The sequence below is a fragment of the Pollicipes pollicipes genome, unplaced genomic scaffold (assembly GCF_011947565.3).
Source record: "Pollicipes pollicipes isolate AB1234 unplaced genomic scaffold, Ppol_2.1 Scaffold_4740;HRSCAF=5597_pilon_pilon_pilon, whole genome shotgun sequence".
Classification (NCBI taxonomy): domain Eukaryota; kingdom Metazoa; phylum Arthropoda; class Thecostraca; order Pollicipedomorpha; family Pollicipedidae; genus Pollicipes; species Pollicipes pollicipes.
The window spans coordinates 42,614,922-42,631,526 of NW_023596545.1; the positions used below are offsets into that span (position 1 = coordinate 42,614,922).

General features: G+C 51.9%; 1 protein-coding gene across 1 annotated transcript; it reads right to left on the reverse strand.

Annotated features, from left to right (window-relative positions):
* Positions 1-800: 800 nt before the first annotated feature.
* On the reverse strand, positions 801-15,455 carry LOC119098689 (THO complex subunit 5 homolog). The gene is made up of 7 exons (XM_037221677.1): positions 15,269-15,455; positions 8,825-8,959; positions 8,361-8,575; positions 7,248-7,323; positions 6,464-6,649; positions 1,973-2,105; positions 801-1,069 (listed from the first exon to the last, which is right to left on the reverse strand). Exons 1-7 carry the CDS (start codon positions 15,401-15,403, stop codon positions 816-818), a joined length of 1,134 nt encoding a protein of 377 aa, XP_037077572.1. The 5' UTR covers positions 15,404-15,455; the 3' UTR covers positions 801-815.
* Positions 15,456-16,605: the final 1,150 nt, after the last annotated feature.

A 16,605-nucleotide genomic window follows, 5' to 3' on the forward strand; every position in this document is an offset into this window, starting at 1 on the left:
AAGTCGGCCAGTCCAAAAGTTTCAGCAACTGCCCTGACAGCAATGACGGACCTATTCCGATTTTCACGTTTTGGCCAGTTACCTGTCTCTGGCCCAAGATCAAATTTCACGGCGGATACGGTTCTACAGCTTTCAGCGAAACCGTAAAACCAGCAACACACGTAGAGGAAAATGTAAACGTAATCACGGCCAACATGGCTCAGCACGCTTCCGAGCATCACGCCTGCAGCGTGCGAATATCGCGAGATGCATTTGCAGCCAACCAGGCAGATACGGCCGTGTGGCCAGGTCATGTCAAGATCACACGGCCGAACTGTGCCAGGTCATGTCAAGATCGCATGGCCCAACTGTGCCAGGTCACGTCAAGATCACGCGGTCCAACTGTGCCAGGTCATGGCAAGATCACACGGCCCAACTGTGCCAGGTCATGTCAAGATCACACCGCCACCCTGTGCCAAGATCGCGCAGCCGAACTGTGCCATGATCACCCGGCTGGACTATGCAAACATCGTCCGGCCCAACTGTGCCAAGATCGCACGGCCGAACTGTGCCATGATCGCCCGGCTGGACTATGCCATGATCGCCCGGCTGGACTATGCGAACATCGCCCGGCCGAACCGCGCCAAGATCACACAGCCGAACTGTGCCAAGACCACACGGCCGAATTGTGCCAAGATCGCCCGACCGAACTGTGCCCGACCGTACTGGACCAAGATCGCCCGGCAGAACTGTGCGAAGATCGCCCGGTCGGACTATGCCAAGATCGCCCCGGCACGCCTATGCCAAAATCGGCCGGCCGAACTGTGCCCAGATCGTTAGGTCAAACTGTGCCAAGATCGCCCGGCCGGACCATGTCCAAATGCCCAGCCGCGTATGCTGCACGTTGCATGGCAGCGAGCGAGCGCTCGACCTCGTGCAGCTGGCGATCTCGACGTCGATGCGACTCTGCCGCGACTCACCTCAGCCTCCTGGTCAGAGTCCGACTCATCCACCGCGTCCCTCTGGTCGGCCTGCTTCAGCGAGCACGCCTCCTCCTCGTTGCCACATATCGTGGCGCTCACAGCCGCATCTGCGGTCAGAGAATGGGCGCGGTCTCAGACGCCCAACACTGGCAGAGGCAGACGTGACAGCACGGCCGAAAACGAGGATGAAGCTGAAGTGCCCTGAGCATAAAAGTCACGAGAAATGTGTACGTGTCAACGACAGCAAGTGCTTGGCTGGACCTTACTTTGTTCTATGCGTTCCTGTTCACATCTTATATGTTAGTGGAAACAGGGGGTGCCATCATGGAATTTCCCATTAGTGAGATCCTGAGTGGCTCAGTACGGTGCGACGACGTCATTGGAGCCTTCCGGCTCCGCCGCGGCTCCGTCGCTACATCACCGCGGAAATATCGCATTCAGCACGGTGTCTAAGTGTTTGAAAGCTTTACTTGAGCGTTAAACAAGGGCAAGGCGTTTCTGTCAATGTTTGTAACGGCTTGCAAGTGGGGTGCATGCCGACAAACTGGCGTGCAGGAGCGGGAGAGCGGGGGGGGGGGGGGGGCAGGCGGACCATGCAGGTTGGGGCGTAAAAGGCTCAGCCATCAAGTACCAACTCCTTTCAGAGCTACTGCAGGATGCCTAGTTCTCTCCGCAGATAAACGTATATACTGGAGGTGTTAGTTATCTGAACGGTTTGGTACGACTGGATCGCCGTTTACACCGTCTCTATGTTCTCTTTAAACGTGTATTTTCCACAAGTGCCAAATACGTGTTCTCGGAAGTGGAGAGCCATTCGTCCACCATACGCCCGTTGATTACACAAGCTCCATTGACCGGTGCACACTAAATAACTGAGAAAAGCACGCTATGACGGTCACCAACGACGAGTGCATACGGGACGGTTGCATTAAGAGGCACTCCAGCACCAAGAGGCGTGTGCAAGGTCCCTCATGGGCGCGGCCGCAGCGCCGCGGCGTCCCGCCACTTACCGCAAGCCTCGCCGTACGCGGCCACCTGGACGTAGAGCAGGTAGAGCGGCCGCGGCAGGAGGGCGGCCAGGCGGTGCTGCTGGCGGCGTCGGTCCAGCGGTAGCGCCAGCTCCTGTTGCAGCGGCCGCGTGCTCTGCCGGGTACGGCACGACCGAGACGTCGTCAGCCGGCGGTCGTCAACGGTTCGTTCTCACGTCCAGCGACCACGTGTGCCGTCGCCCATGACACCGGCCGCTGGCAGTAAGACACTATACCGTCGTAAACACCCGTGGTTTGGGCCATGCCTCCCCATGGAGCACACCATTTGTTGTTTTTTTTTAGAAAGTCGACTGGACGTGGAATTGGAAGCCAATTTTTAACTGCAATGGATGCTGTTGAACGGACCACGGCCCCATGTCGTCGTGACACATCGTCGTGCAGGGCACCAATGGCAGTGTATTGCCGCGAGCTGAGCGAGCCGGCGCTCCACGACACAGTCGCAGGGCATGCAGTGGGCTGACACAGCGTTGCAGGCCGGCCCCGGTCAGCGGTGCGGTCGGGGCCGGGCTCATCGACAGCTGATACGGCCTCGGTGTTGCGACATCTAGGTACAGCACGTACCACCAAACGACTGCTGTAGAAGACGAGTACTCGGCGGACACACACAGGGGTCGCCCCATCAGAGACGGCTCCGACAGGCACAGAGCACGCCAGATGAGCGTTATCGCCAGATGGTCGGGTAGCCGGACGTGCACATCAGCCTACAGCAGCCGGAGAAACACGGCGGCCGCGCTCAGCAGTGGCCTCGTCCCCTCTTGGGTCTCCTCTCGAAGGCTGGCTCTTCAAGCCCTCTTTAACTCCAGCTCTCAATCATAACAGGATCGGGATCTCCCACACCTATTATGCTTTTATGAAGGGATCGCGGGACATGTTATCACGGATCTTTTCATGGAGCCCCCGCGACTCCAGAGACAATATTGACGCTCAGTGGTCCTGACCCAATCGGGATTACACACGCACACGCACCCACATACGCACACGCAAACGCACACGCACGCACGCACGCACATGACGTCACGAGACGATCCGCGATCGGCAGAGGCGAGGGAACCGCGTGTTCTTTTTTGTTCGTTTTTTTTTAAGTAAGCCGTCGCTGCCCACATAACAATGCCTAGCAACGGACGATGCGCTGTTGGCGGTCTTGTATGTCCGGCAAATCGGCAGGTCTCGATCTCATGTGGATATTGTGGTCGACATTGTCTTTATCCAAAACAGTTGCCAGTAACTGTTCTATATTGTAATTAAATATATTGTAAATAATAATATTGTATTGCAATTGTAATATTTTAAATGTAATTGTAATATAAATATGTAAATAATAATATTGTAAATAAAATCCAACGTCATTCAAGTGTGCCATTCCTGCGCGCTGTATGTCTCCATGGGGTTCCATCAGCCGATTCCTTTTGGTCCACATTCGGAATTAAGCGCGTTCTGCATTGGCGTGTACCTGTGACGTCACATTCATGGGCGGAGCTTGGGTCGTCGGTCAATGATGAGCCGGACAAACATGGCCAGTCTCCAAGAGCAGCGTCCCCTTTCCACTTCCCACCAGATCGCGAGCAGCCCCCCCCCCCCCCCCCCCACCGGACCAAGAGCAGGGTCCCCTTCTCCTCCCCTGGACCGAGAGCAGTGTCTCCCTTCCCCCTTTCTACTGGACGAAGACAGGCATCCCCTCCCCTCCCACTGGACCACGAGCAGCATCCCCCTTCCCCTCCCACGGGACTACGAGCAGCGTCTCCCTCCACCTCCCACTGGACCAAGAGCGGCGTCCCCCTTCCTCTCCCAATGGACCAGGAGCAGCGTCCTCCTTCCTCCTCTCAATGGACCAGGAGCAGCCCCCACATTCTCCTTCCTACTGCACGTAGTGCGCGCGCGCCCGATCGCGGAGCATCGCGAGAGCTAGTATTGAAATATGCCTGGACAATGATATCGGATTAAGCGTTAAGTCATTTGAACATAACGGAGATTACAATGTGAAGGGATATAATATTGCGATGATCATTTAACCAATGTCGTCGTGGTGTCCTCGAATCTCCTCGCGTACTGAACGCCGTTTATCGCCACAATGTTATCATTTAGTGTCAATACTAGTACTGAAAATACAAATTACCATTCTTTCCCTGACGTGCAAACGCTTGACCAAGACCACGGCCGGTGGTCAAATCAATCTGACCTGTGTGTAACACGAACTCGGGTGAAGGATTAATTTGACCCCTACCGTAGGCTTTTCCGAGATGATTTCCGGACGCCGCGGCGTAGCCACATCAAACTTTAGATAGCCATAGACAACTGAATGGCGGATCGTTTGGTACCAACCATTTATATGTTCTTTTTGGGGTCGGTGACCTACAACAGGTAACAGATGGGGCTACGGATTCAGCGGGCAATTTCTAGGGAATCGTTCAACCTGATGCAAGAATGGAGTGTTAGACGAAGCCACACATCCCTCAGATAGTATCTTAAGCAACACAGCAATTGGATGAGCACATTCCATTGACCTTGGGACAGGTACAAAGGGCAGAAAAAGGTTAAAATCAACCCGTTTTATTTCTTTACAGCTTGCTGTATCAGGTAGGTTCTGGTACCCATCTTTAATTTCTTGGTAACTGGAGCCGCATTATACATATTTTATGTGTTTCTTAAATGTCGTAATAGGTCACAGACCTCGAATGGCAGGGTCGGCACTACGTTTTTAGGAACGCGCTGTCTAACGAAATCTTTGACGTCTAGTCAAATACAAAAATAAAAACAGCTTTGTGTGACATCATGACCTTTGAAGAGCCAGACAAGGTCAGTGACCTAGAATAATCACCAGTAACCTTTTCCTCAGAATAGGCATCTAGGTTCACGGTGGTTGCATAACAAGGTTTGGGGGCACTTTGGACACCAATCTGGGGTCTAACCTTGTTTGCCCTCATTTGATCCGAAGACCACGGCCCAGGAAGCTCAATTTTTGACACAATTGAGTTCACGTATAAGCCAACACACCCAGTGAACTCAAGTCTCTAGCTCTCTTATTTTCTGGGATCTCAAGGGTGCGAATTGAACCCCAACCCCACCCGAGCGAAGGGTGTTCAACCGGCCAACCGGACGCGTGTTAATGGCCATGGCATTTGGCTGCTGCTCACGGCAGAAGCCATGTCCAGCTGCCAGCTGCTCCAACATCTCAGGTGGCAAGCTGCGGCTGCTTTAAGGAAATAAACTATTTCACAAAAAAGAACGAAAGTGGTCAACCAGAAAAAGGCATAGAATTGCGAAGTGAGATGACAAGGCACCACATAGCGAAAGCGCACTAGAAGGAGTCGGCTTTCAGCACTGCGACCTTTCCGATTTCAGTTCTGCCGTTCCAGTTCCCTTCGAGATGTAGTCAGTAGTATGTCGACAGTATCGGTGATTAGACTAGTAACGTCGCAGGTTATCCGGTGCGGACCGGCAGCCGTGCTCGGGCCCCGCGCAGCCAATCTCGTCAGTCACCGGCCGCGTGTCGTCCGCACGCGTCCAGCGAATCAGCGGCGTCAGCGCCGGCCTGCCGCGGAGGCTCGCCAGTGCGCAGGTGGCGAGAGGCGGACTGATCTGACGCATCTCCGCTTCCGCAGACGGGCCGTCACCGGCCAACGCCCAGAGGAAACGCAGCTCCGTCTCCACACACGTTCTGACGAGTGTTGGGTGTGAAAAAACAAACCGTCGCCCGTCATCTACTCCCCAGATGAGGGCAAAGCATCCCTGTTCAGCCGTGGACAAACGCTGGGGCGGCTCATCTGACGGGGCTCCCGGGACGGGAGCACTCCAGGATCGGCGCTGATGCCGGCGGTGCTCATCATGACGTCACAAATATGTGTGGAGGTGTAGATAACACGGAGCGATCTCCCTCCACAAGCAGATCGCGGGCTATGCTGGCGCCGTGTTATATGGGAATGTCGTGGAAACCCGTGGCGCGCGGCCCTCTGAGTGGTCCCGGAAGGAAATACCACTATCGTGTGGATTCACGAAACCTGGATTAGGTGTGAGCTGCCCTTTCGACAGCTCTCCCTCACCACAAAACCCCGCTCGAAAATCGGATGGCAGTCGCATTCGTTCACATTCAGTATGACAGGAGCACGGTTATCGGTGCTTACGCTAACCGCCCTGGAGTGGCCCCAGCACATCCGCTACACACCGCGTGGTGCCCGTTACACCTCCCGAAGACGGCCCGCTCAGAGCGTCGGCCTGGCTGGGGTGCGGCGTGCGCCTCGCCTCCCGGCTCTCGGCTGCGCATCTCACTTATGCCTGCCCAGCCACGGCCAAGTGTGCGCTATCCCCTCCCCCCCCCCCCCCCGAGATAGCATTCCCAACGTGCCACAAAGCTGGGATGGGCGAGGTGTCTGGGTCCACAACCTCCGCCCGCACTGGTCGCCCTCCCACTCTCGGCTGGTGTCCGGCGCGCGTCGGCCAGCGCTGGGAGCGGCGTACCTCGAGTATGGTGGCCAGCTGGGGCGCCAGGTCGGCCAGCCGGCGGCGCTGTTCGCCGATGCGCTGGCTGATGCGCTTCTTGTCGCCGTCCAGCTGGCGGCAGTCGGCGGCCAGGCCGCGCCTCTGCTCCAGCTCCCAGTCCAGCCGTGCCAGGTGGCGCCTGTGCGCGTCGTCGCGGGTCACCGCCTGCCGGGGCGCAGCGGCGGTCACCAAGGGCGCAGCGGCGGTCACCGAGGGCGCAGCGGCGGTCACAGAGGGCCCGGCGGCGGTCACTGAGGGCGCAGCGGCGGTCACAGAGGGTGCAGCGGCGGTCACAGAGGGCCGCAGCGGCGACAGAGGGCGCGGCGGCAGTCACCGAGGATACGCATCTGACAGCTGTGACCGGCGGCAGGCGGAGACGGCGAGCGTCCTCTGCTCATCACCGCCCGACAGCGCACGGGCAGGCTGATGTTGACACGCTGATGATAGCCGCTGATGCTCAAATGCTGACCGATTTTAGGTGCAGTTGAGGTAGACATACTGTTTAGAGTTACCGAATCTGTCTCACGATGAGACGATTCTACCCGCAAACGAAACGCAAAAAGGCTGTACCCTGCTCACAAGCACACCATGTTTTGAACGGCGGTTTCAACGCCGACACGTCTCCACGAAAGTTCTCTCCGGCTGAGCAGCCTGAGCCAACAGGTGCATCGTGCCTCTCCGACCATCGTGCTGCCACTGACCACCAGCTGCCCGTCCCCCCCCCCCCCTGCCGAGCGTGGCGTTAGGGACCCGGGTGCCTCACCAGCTGGCTGATGGTCTCGGGCGCCTGCCGGTAGAACTCCTCCTCCGACACCAGAGTGATGTCCTCGTCCTGCGACCTGCGGCACGTCGGCGGGTCACGCACGCACCGGCGGGTCGAGCCAGGGTGAGACAGTCTGAGGCAGCTTAGCATCGGGCGCGACCACGGGGAGCAGAAACCATGGTCAGACAGTCTTAGGCAGCTTAGCATCCATCGGGCGCGACCACGGGGAGCGGGAGTCAGGGCAGGACAGTCTGAGGCAGCTCAGTATCGGGCGCGACCACGGGAAGCGGGAGCCAGGGTAGTAGTCTAAGGCAGCTTAGCATCGGGCGCGACCACGGGGAGCAGGAGCCAGGGCAGGACAGTCTGAGGCAGCTCAGCATCGGGCGCGGCGGCTGACGGCACGCCGGCACAGTCCGGTCGAGACGGGACCATTTGGCGCTCCGTCGACGGCCACCACGCGTCTGACTCCGCAAAACTCGACACACGCGTTGTTCACGATCTCCACACCGCCGTTTCACTACAATAGCCTCCATCACATGCAACAGGGGGAAAACAGACATTTGTTGGCTTCCAGGCAAGCATCAGCTGCAGTACCGCTTCAGCAGTCCCACCCACCACGACACATCCGAATCTCGCCCACGAGACGTCACACAACTTATCAGGCTCGGAAAACCCCACAATGCCTCCAATGACCTGTGCGCGAGGCGGCAGTTGAACCCTGACTAAGAAGCTCGAGCCAGCCGTTGATCTTGAAGTGAAGCTGAGGGCAGGGGCTGATCTCTTACCTGAACTTAAGGCAGTGGTTGATATCTCACCTGAACTCAAGGTAGCAGTTGATCCGACCTGAACTTGAGGCAGTGGTTGACATCTCACCTAAACCCGAGGCAGCGGTTGACATCTCACCTGAACTCAAGGTAGCAGTTGACATCTCACCTGAACTCGAGGCGGCAGTTGACATCTCACCTGAGCTCGAGGCGGCAGTTGACATCTCACCTGAACTCGAGGCAGTGGTTGACATCTCACCTGAACTCGAGGCAGTGGTTGACATCTGACCTGAACTCGAGGCGGCGGTTGACATCTCACCTGAACTCGAGGCAGCGGTTGACATCTCACCTGAACTCGAGGCAGCGGTTGATCTCACGCTTGACGTGCACGATCTCGTACAGCAGGTTCTGCAGCGTCAGGTGGAAGGCATCGACGCGCTGCTTGGCCGCGTGTGTGCTCTCGCGCGCCGCCTTCAGCCGCACCTTCTCCAGCCGGTTGACCTTCTTCAGCGAGAGCACGTGCAGGCCGGCCAGCGCGCGCAGCTCGGCGATCCGAGGCCGGTTCTGGCAGCGTCAGAAGCTCCCGTCACATAAAGCACACTAAGTATGATGCACTGGTTAAAATGTACATGGTAGCAACAAATAAATCCCTACTTGCAATTGACTATCACCAGAGCAAGGGTCATTACACCTGATCGTGTTAAGCCCTGAGCCTGATTTCCGGCAAGCAAGTCCTTGATGTGGGGCTTCACACCACTATACACACAAGTTGACCTGTTAATCACTCATGGCATCCATAGCACCAAGTGTTACCTTATCTGGAACCTTTTTTAGTTCCTCAATGTCACACATTATCTTCCTGATGGCATCACAGGTACTGTGGAACAGCTTCATGTCTTCCTCAGATGTCCTGGAGGCTGATTCCTTTTCCTCAAATGCGACAGCAGCCTGCCATTGAGAAAAATGTTGCAGTTATTTAAGGTACTACATGTTTTGAAACAGTCTGAAAACTTGAATGATAATGTACACTCTGTATGACATGATTAAAAAATTGTAATTGAAGAACACCATTACTTACCGTAAGAGGCCACAAGAACAGCAATTAACAATTTGGGCAACAAAGTACAAGTCTGACATCTGCAAGGCAATGCATGATTCACATGTACCAATAAGATGCTTCCTGTGGTATGGGGCTAACAAGACAATAACAGACATGAGTGCAACCTTTTTGCTGCACACTGCTCACAATAAACCAAAATGAGCTACATGTCTGCTTTCAGTACCCAATTTCCCTCACCAAAGTATGTTGTGTTCAAAACACAATTTTTAAAAAAATGGGATTGCCTCTGGCTGGTAGTGTGAAGGTAGCGAATTGAATTGCAGATTGTGCATTTGTTTCACTGTGCAGCTCATTTTGTGTCTTCATCTGAAATGGTTCCTGAGATGACAAATATCCTTAAAATCCTTTTGAACAGAGATCCCAGGTCCGCATTTAAAACAGTGTAAACAATGCATGCCTCCAACCACACCTTTGCCACTGCTTATAATTGTTGGCTATTTATTGCACCCCTTCATTGCTCAACATCACAATGTAAGAATGTATCATGTATGCATCACTCTTTGCGCTGTGACATGAGGGTCGGCAAGATCTGGAGGTAGGTGGCCAGGGAACAGAAGTGATCTCTGACATCAGATGAAATCTTGGTTATTTTATGAGGTTGCAAAAACACACAATTTGGAAAGCATCTGTATGGAAATCCTCAGCTCCATCAGATCCATTGACTGTGCCATCTGCATTATCTCAGTGCTGAACCTGGCACATGTGGATGCAAACTCAGGTTACGATAACCCAAGCACGGAACTTTAAATTATTTCTACTTGAATAGCAGCTTGAGAATGTCTTCTTCTAAGGAATATCTTTTCAATATCATCATAATTGAAATGTTAGCTTTTGATCTGCTAAAACTACTGGCAGCCAGGCCGAAAGCAGAGCGATTGAGTCTCACTTGTGGATTTGGTATTCTTCAAGAACTTCACCTTTTTTAGAAGAAGAAAAATCTCCACCGCGAGCGTTTTACGCGCAGTGCGGCACGGGCTCAACCAGCTCGCGTTAGCAGGATTGCCCGACTTTGAAATCATACAATCCAAACGACATCTTTAGCACCAAAAGTAATGAGCAGGCAATTAACACCATTCACTACGTCGTTTCGACCACTGCTACTCACAATGCTCGCATGATTGCCTATCATCTTCAAGAAATAACCATCTGATAATATAATAATTTCGGCCACAAACAGGTCATATGATTTTTAACACGCAGACAGCCGACGATTTATAGCATGTACTAAAAGGGCAACATAAGCACCAAATTACGTACATTCGAGCAATTGAGAAAAGTATCCCAGTTCTTCACATTCGTGTCTCGAATTGATATTTCCAAACAGACAGCACAGAGAAAAACCCAACAATGTCGACGGAACTGAAGCATTTCCAGCAGTCTTAAAAAACGGACCAAGCCACGGGAACCAAACACCGAAGCCAAGCCAACGTTTTCGGTGCGGTACATTGACGTCTATTAGCGCAGTGCATCTCATACACGAGTCCGGATAATGTGATTCACACTTATTAGGACCAAACACATCGTGACGACATTGTCGCTTAAACTACAACACTTGGATTCAATTAATATGACTACTCCGTTTGCCGTGACATGCTGCCATCATGTCGTGCAGAGGGACTGTCGTAGTACCCTCTTAAAGTAGTGCACCTCCTGTACAATTCCAACGAGCAAGGCTTGAAATCGCTCTGACATCCAGAGACATACTCTGCCGAGATCATATGCCAACAGCCACCCTATGGAAACGGATCAAGCCTCGGGAAACGAAGACTGAAGCAAGGCCAGCGTTTTCGGTACGGTACATATACGTCTGTTAGCGTAGTGTACCTCACACACGAGTCCGGATAATGCGATTCACACCTTTAGAACTGAACACGTCGTGCTGACAATGTCGATGGAACTGCAAGACTTCGGTCCGATGAATAAGACTCATGCATTGCCGTGAGATGCTGCGATCATGTGCAGAGGGACTGTCGTAGCACCCTCTTAAAGTAGTGCACCTCTTGTACAATTCCAACGAGCAAGGCTTGAAATCGCTCTGACATCCAGAGACATACTCTGCCGAGATATTATGCCAACAGCCACCCTAAGGAAACGGATCAAGCCCCGGGAAAGAAGACTGAAGCAAGGCCAGCGTTTCGGTACGGTACATATACGTCTATTAGCGTAGTGCACCTTACACACGAGTCCGGATCATGCGATTCACACTTACTAGGACCAAACACATCTTGCTGACGATGTCGGTGGATATGCCAGACCACGGTCCGATGAATAAGACTCATGCATTGCCGTCAGATGTTGCCATCATTGGCGGACGGACTGCAGTAGCACCCTCTTCAAGTAGTACACCTCTGGCATAATTCCAATTGGCGGGACCTAAAAACCGCTCTGGCATCCAAAGACATACTCTACCGAGATAATATGCCAATAAAAATCCTAAGGATACGGACCAAGCCTTGGAACCGAAGACTGAAGCTAGGCCAGCGTTTTCGGTACGGCACATATACGTCTATTAGCGCAGTGCACCTCATGCACGAGTCCGGATCAGGCGATTCACACTTATGGAAATTAAACACATCGTGCTGACAACGACGGTGGAACTGCGAGACTTCGGTCCGATGAATAAGACTGATGCATTGCCGTGAGATGCTGCCATCATGTGCGGACAGGCTGTAGTAGCACCCTCTTAAAGTAGTACACCTCTTGTATAATTCCGATTGGCGAGACCTAAAAACCACTCTGAGGGCAAAGGCAAAGACACACCCCGCCGAGATAACATCCCGACACGAACCCTGAGGAACAAAGCCAAGCCCCGGGAACCGAGGACCGAAACAAAGGCAACGGTTTAGGTACGGTACATATACGTTTAGTCGTGCGGTGCACCTGAAACAAGAGCCCTTACAACGCGATTCACACTAAGTAGAAATAAACACATTGTGCCGACAATGTCGGCTGAGCTGCAATGGTTTGATTCAATGAATAAGACTCATGCACTGTCGTGGGATGTCACCATCATGTGCGGACAGACTGTAGTAGCACCTTCTTAAAGTAGTGCGCCTTTTGCATAATTCGTTGGCGAGACCTAAGAACGGCTTTGTCATCCAAAGACACACTGTACCGAAATAACGTGTCAACAGCAATTCTAAGAGAACGGACCAAGCCCCGGAAACCGAAGACCGAAGCGAGGCCAATGTTTTCGGTACGGTACATATATATTTATAAGCGCAGCGTACCTTATACCATCGTCAGCAAGATGTGTTTAGTCCTAATAAGTGTGAATCGCATGATCCGGACTCGTGTGTGAGGTGCACTACGCTAACAGACGTATATGTACCGTACCGAAAACGCTGGCCTTGCTTCAGTCTTCGTTTCCCGGGGCTTGGTCCGTTTGCTTAGCGTGGCTGTTGGCATATTATCTCGGCAGAGTACGTCTTTGGATGCCAGAGTGGTTTCTAGGTCTCGCCAATTGGAATTATACAAGAGGTGTACTACTTGAAGAGGGTGCTACTGCAGTCCGTCCGCCAATGATGGCAACGTCTGACGGCAATGCATGAGTCTTATTCATCGGACCGAAGTCTTGCATATCCACCGACATCATCAGCAAGATGTGTTTGGTCCTAATAAGTGTGAATCGCATGATCCGGACTCGTGTATGAGGTGCACTACGCTAACAGACGTATATGTACCGTACCGAAAACGCTGGCCTTGCTTCAGTCTTCGTTTCCCGGGGCTTGGTCCGTTTTCTTAGGGTGGCTGTTGGCATATCATCTCGGCAGAGTATGTCTCTGGATGTCAGAGCGATTTCGGGCCTTGCTCACTGGAATTGTACGAGAGGTGCACTACTTTAAGAGGGTGCTACGACAGTCCCTCTGCACGACATGATGGCGGCATCTCACGGCAATGCATGAGTCTTATTCATCGGACCGACGTCTTGCATTTCCATCGACATTGTCAGCACGACGTGTTTAGTTCTAATAAGTGTGAATCGCATTGTCCGGACTAGTGTGTGAGGTGCACTACGCTAACAGACGTATATATACCGTACCAAAAACGCTGGCCTTGCTTCAGCCTTCGTTTCCCGGGGCTTGGTCCGTTTGCTTAGGGTGGCTGTTGGCATATTACCTCGGCAGAGTACGTCTTTGGATGTCAGAGCGGTTTCTAGGTCTCGCCAATTGGAATTATACAAGAGGTGTACTACTTGAAGAGTGTGCTACTGCGGTCCGTCCGCCAATGACGGCAAAATCTGACGATAATGCATGAGCCTTATTCATCGGACCAAAGTCTTTCATATCCACCGACATCGTCAGCAAGATGTGTTTAGTCCTAATACGTGTGAATCGCATGATCCGGACTCGCGTGAGGTGCACTACGCTAACAGACGTATATGTACCGTGCCGAAAACGCTGGCCTTGCTTCAGTCTTCGTTTCCCGGGGCTTGGTCCGTTTGCTTAGCGTGGCTGTTGGCATATTATCTCGGCAGAGAACGTCTTTGGATGTCAGAGTGGTTTTTAGGTCTCGCCAATTGGAATTATACAAGAGGTGTACTACTTGAAGAGGGTGCTACTGCGGTCCGTCCGCCAATGATGGCAACATCTGACGGCAATGCATGAGTCTTATTCATCGGACCGTGGTCTGGCATATCCACCGACATCGTCAGCAAGATGTGTTTGGTCCTAATAAGTGTGAATCGCATGATCCGGACTCGTGTTTAAGGTGCACTACGCTAATAGACGTATATGTACCGTACCGAAAACGCTGGCCTTGCTTCAGTCCTCATTTCCCGGGGCGTGATCCGTTTCCTTAGGGTGGCTGTTGGCATAATATCTCGGCAGAGTATGTCTCTTGATGTCAGAGCGATTTCAAGCCTTGCTCGTTGGAATTGTGCAAGAGGTGCACTACTTTAAGAGGGTGCTACGACAGTCCCCCTGCACGACATGATTGCAGCATCTCACGGCAATGCATGAGTCTTATTCATCGGACCGAAGTCTTGCAGTTCCATCGACATTGTCTGCACGACGTGTTCAGTTCTAAAGGTGTGAATTGCATTATCCGGACTCGTGTGTGAGGTGCACTACGCTAACAGACGTATATGTACCGCACCGAAAGCGCTGGCCTTGCTTCAGTCTTCGTTTCCCGAGGCTTGATTCGTTTCCGTAGGGTGGCTGTTGGCATATGATCTCGGCAGAGTATGTCTCTAGATGTCAGAGCGATTTCAAGCCTTGCTCGTTGGAATTGTACAGGAGGTGCACTACTTTAAGAGGGTACTACGACAGTCCCTCTGCACATGATTGCAGCATGTCACGGCAACGGAGTAGTCATATTAATTGAACCCAAGTGTTGTAGTTTAAGCGACAATGTCGTCACGATGTGCTTGGTCCTAATAAGTGTGAATCACATTATCCGGACTCGTGTATGAGATGCACTGCGCTAATAGACGTCAATGTACCGCACCGAAAACGTTGGCTTGGCTTCGGTGTTTGGTTCCCGTGGCTTGGTCCGTTTTTTAAGAATGCCGGAAATGCTTCGTTTCCGCCGACATTGTTGGGTTTTTCTCTGTGCTGTCTGTTTGGAAACATCAACTCGAGACACGAATGTGAAGAACTGGGATAATTTTCTTAATTGCTCGAATGTACGTAATTTGGTGCTTATATTGCCCTTTTAGTACATGCTATAAATCGTCGGCTGTCAGCGTGTTAAAAATCATATGACCTGTTTGTGGCCGAAATTATTATATTATCAGATGGTTATTTCTTGAAGATGATAGGCAATCATGCGAGCATTGTGAGTAGCAGTGGTCGAAACGACGTAGTGAATGGTGTTAATTGCCTGCTCATTACTTTTGGTGCTAAAGATGTCGTTTGGATTGTATGATTTCAAAGTCGGGCAATCCTGCTAACGCGAGCTGGTTGAGCCCGTGCCGCACTGCGCGTAAAACGCTCGCGGTGGAGATTTTTCTTCTTCTAAAAAAGGTGGATTTCCTATGTACAAGACCTACAATTAAGCTAGCAATTAGTTCACTTTGATAAAAAAGGATATCATTCGGATCTTATTATTTTAAGCATTGTATCCTTAGACGCAGACACCTTACAAGTAGCTGTATTGTGAAATGCCCCAGAGAAAACCACTTTAAATCCACTTACCTCGTATGGATCAGTTATCTTCGCAGAGACCGGCGGGGCCGCCTTTCCGCCGCTAGACGGGCTACTCTGAATTCTTTTTCGTTTCTTGGGTGATAACACGTCCTCCGTCTCGGACATTTCGACCCTTTTGGGCATGTCGTGCCGCTTGCCGGGAACCTTCGGATAAAATCGTAACCTTCAGCGCTACAGCGCCACAGCGCTGAACCGTTCTCGCTCCGGGCGGTTGTGATCTCAATAGTCCTACATGTGTTTGCAAGATTCTGTCAAATGACGTCACCGGTAGTAAATCTTCATGGCCTTTCAGAACTCTCAATCGTGAAAGTGAAGCTTTGTTGGTTGTTGGGTGCATTTAGAATCTATTGCGCTTAAATCCAGAAATGTTTTGTTATGGCCCTTTTTTTGTCAATTTTGGTTTTGGCAGTGATGTGGTGAGAGGCGATGACGACTTGCAGGATTTTAAAGACAGTAGCCTACATTTGTTGTAATTTCACTTATTGTGGATCACATGCGTAGGATTTGATCAGAAATACCGATGGTTTCGAAATCCTACTTCATGGCTAAGAATTTCTATTTTAATTGATTATACACGATTAACAAAAACGTGTATATGAGACGGCCCCTACGATTTTCTTGAACATTGCTTCATCCGGGGGTGTCAATTTCTGTAAACTATTGTGGGGGACGGAGCCGAAAGTCCAACAACCTACTCCTCCCTCCCCACATTTTTTCTCACCGGATTTAGCTCGCTTGATTTCGATTAAACGCAATATACGTTTTTGAGTGTTGTATAATTTATAAAGCCTCTAATCTAACCAGTATAGAAGTCGCGCAAGGTTAGATCCAGGGAGCAGACACTGGACGCACACGTCTCTTCCCATCGGCGCGCGAAGACGCTATTTTAGAGGCTACCTTAGGGCGGTAGTGGCGCCCTTTTATGGCGGTGATGGGAGGCGGTACGCAATTTGGTTGTGGGGCACGGGGACGGAGTAACTCATGAAGAACTTTTGCCATTTCCATATTCCAGAGCTTTTCACAAGCCATTGTGTGTCTTATGGCGCTAAGTATGTGAGGTTTATTGCATCGTTTATCCGTTCAGCTGTTACGGCTTGCACCTGACGGTGGGAGCAATCGGGACTTTTCGTCATGAGACTGGTGCGAGATGCCACTACGCAGGAAGATAGAAAGATATGATCATTTTTTGTTCGTTTTTTGTAACATTCCAACCAAAAACATTGGGGGGCTAAGCCAACATTCGGGGGGGGGGCAACTCAACATTGGGAGAAGGGACAAGGCCCTCATAAAAGAATACAAATCGACACCCGCGGCTTCATCGAACC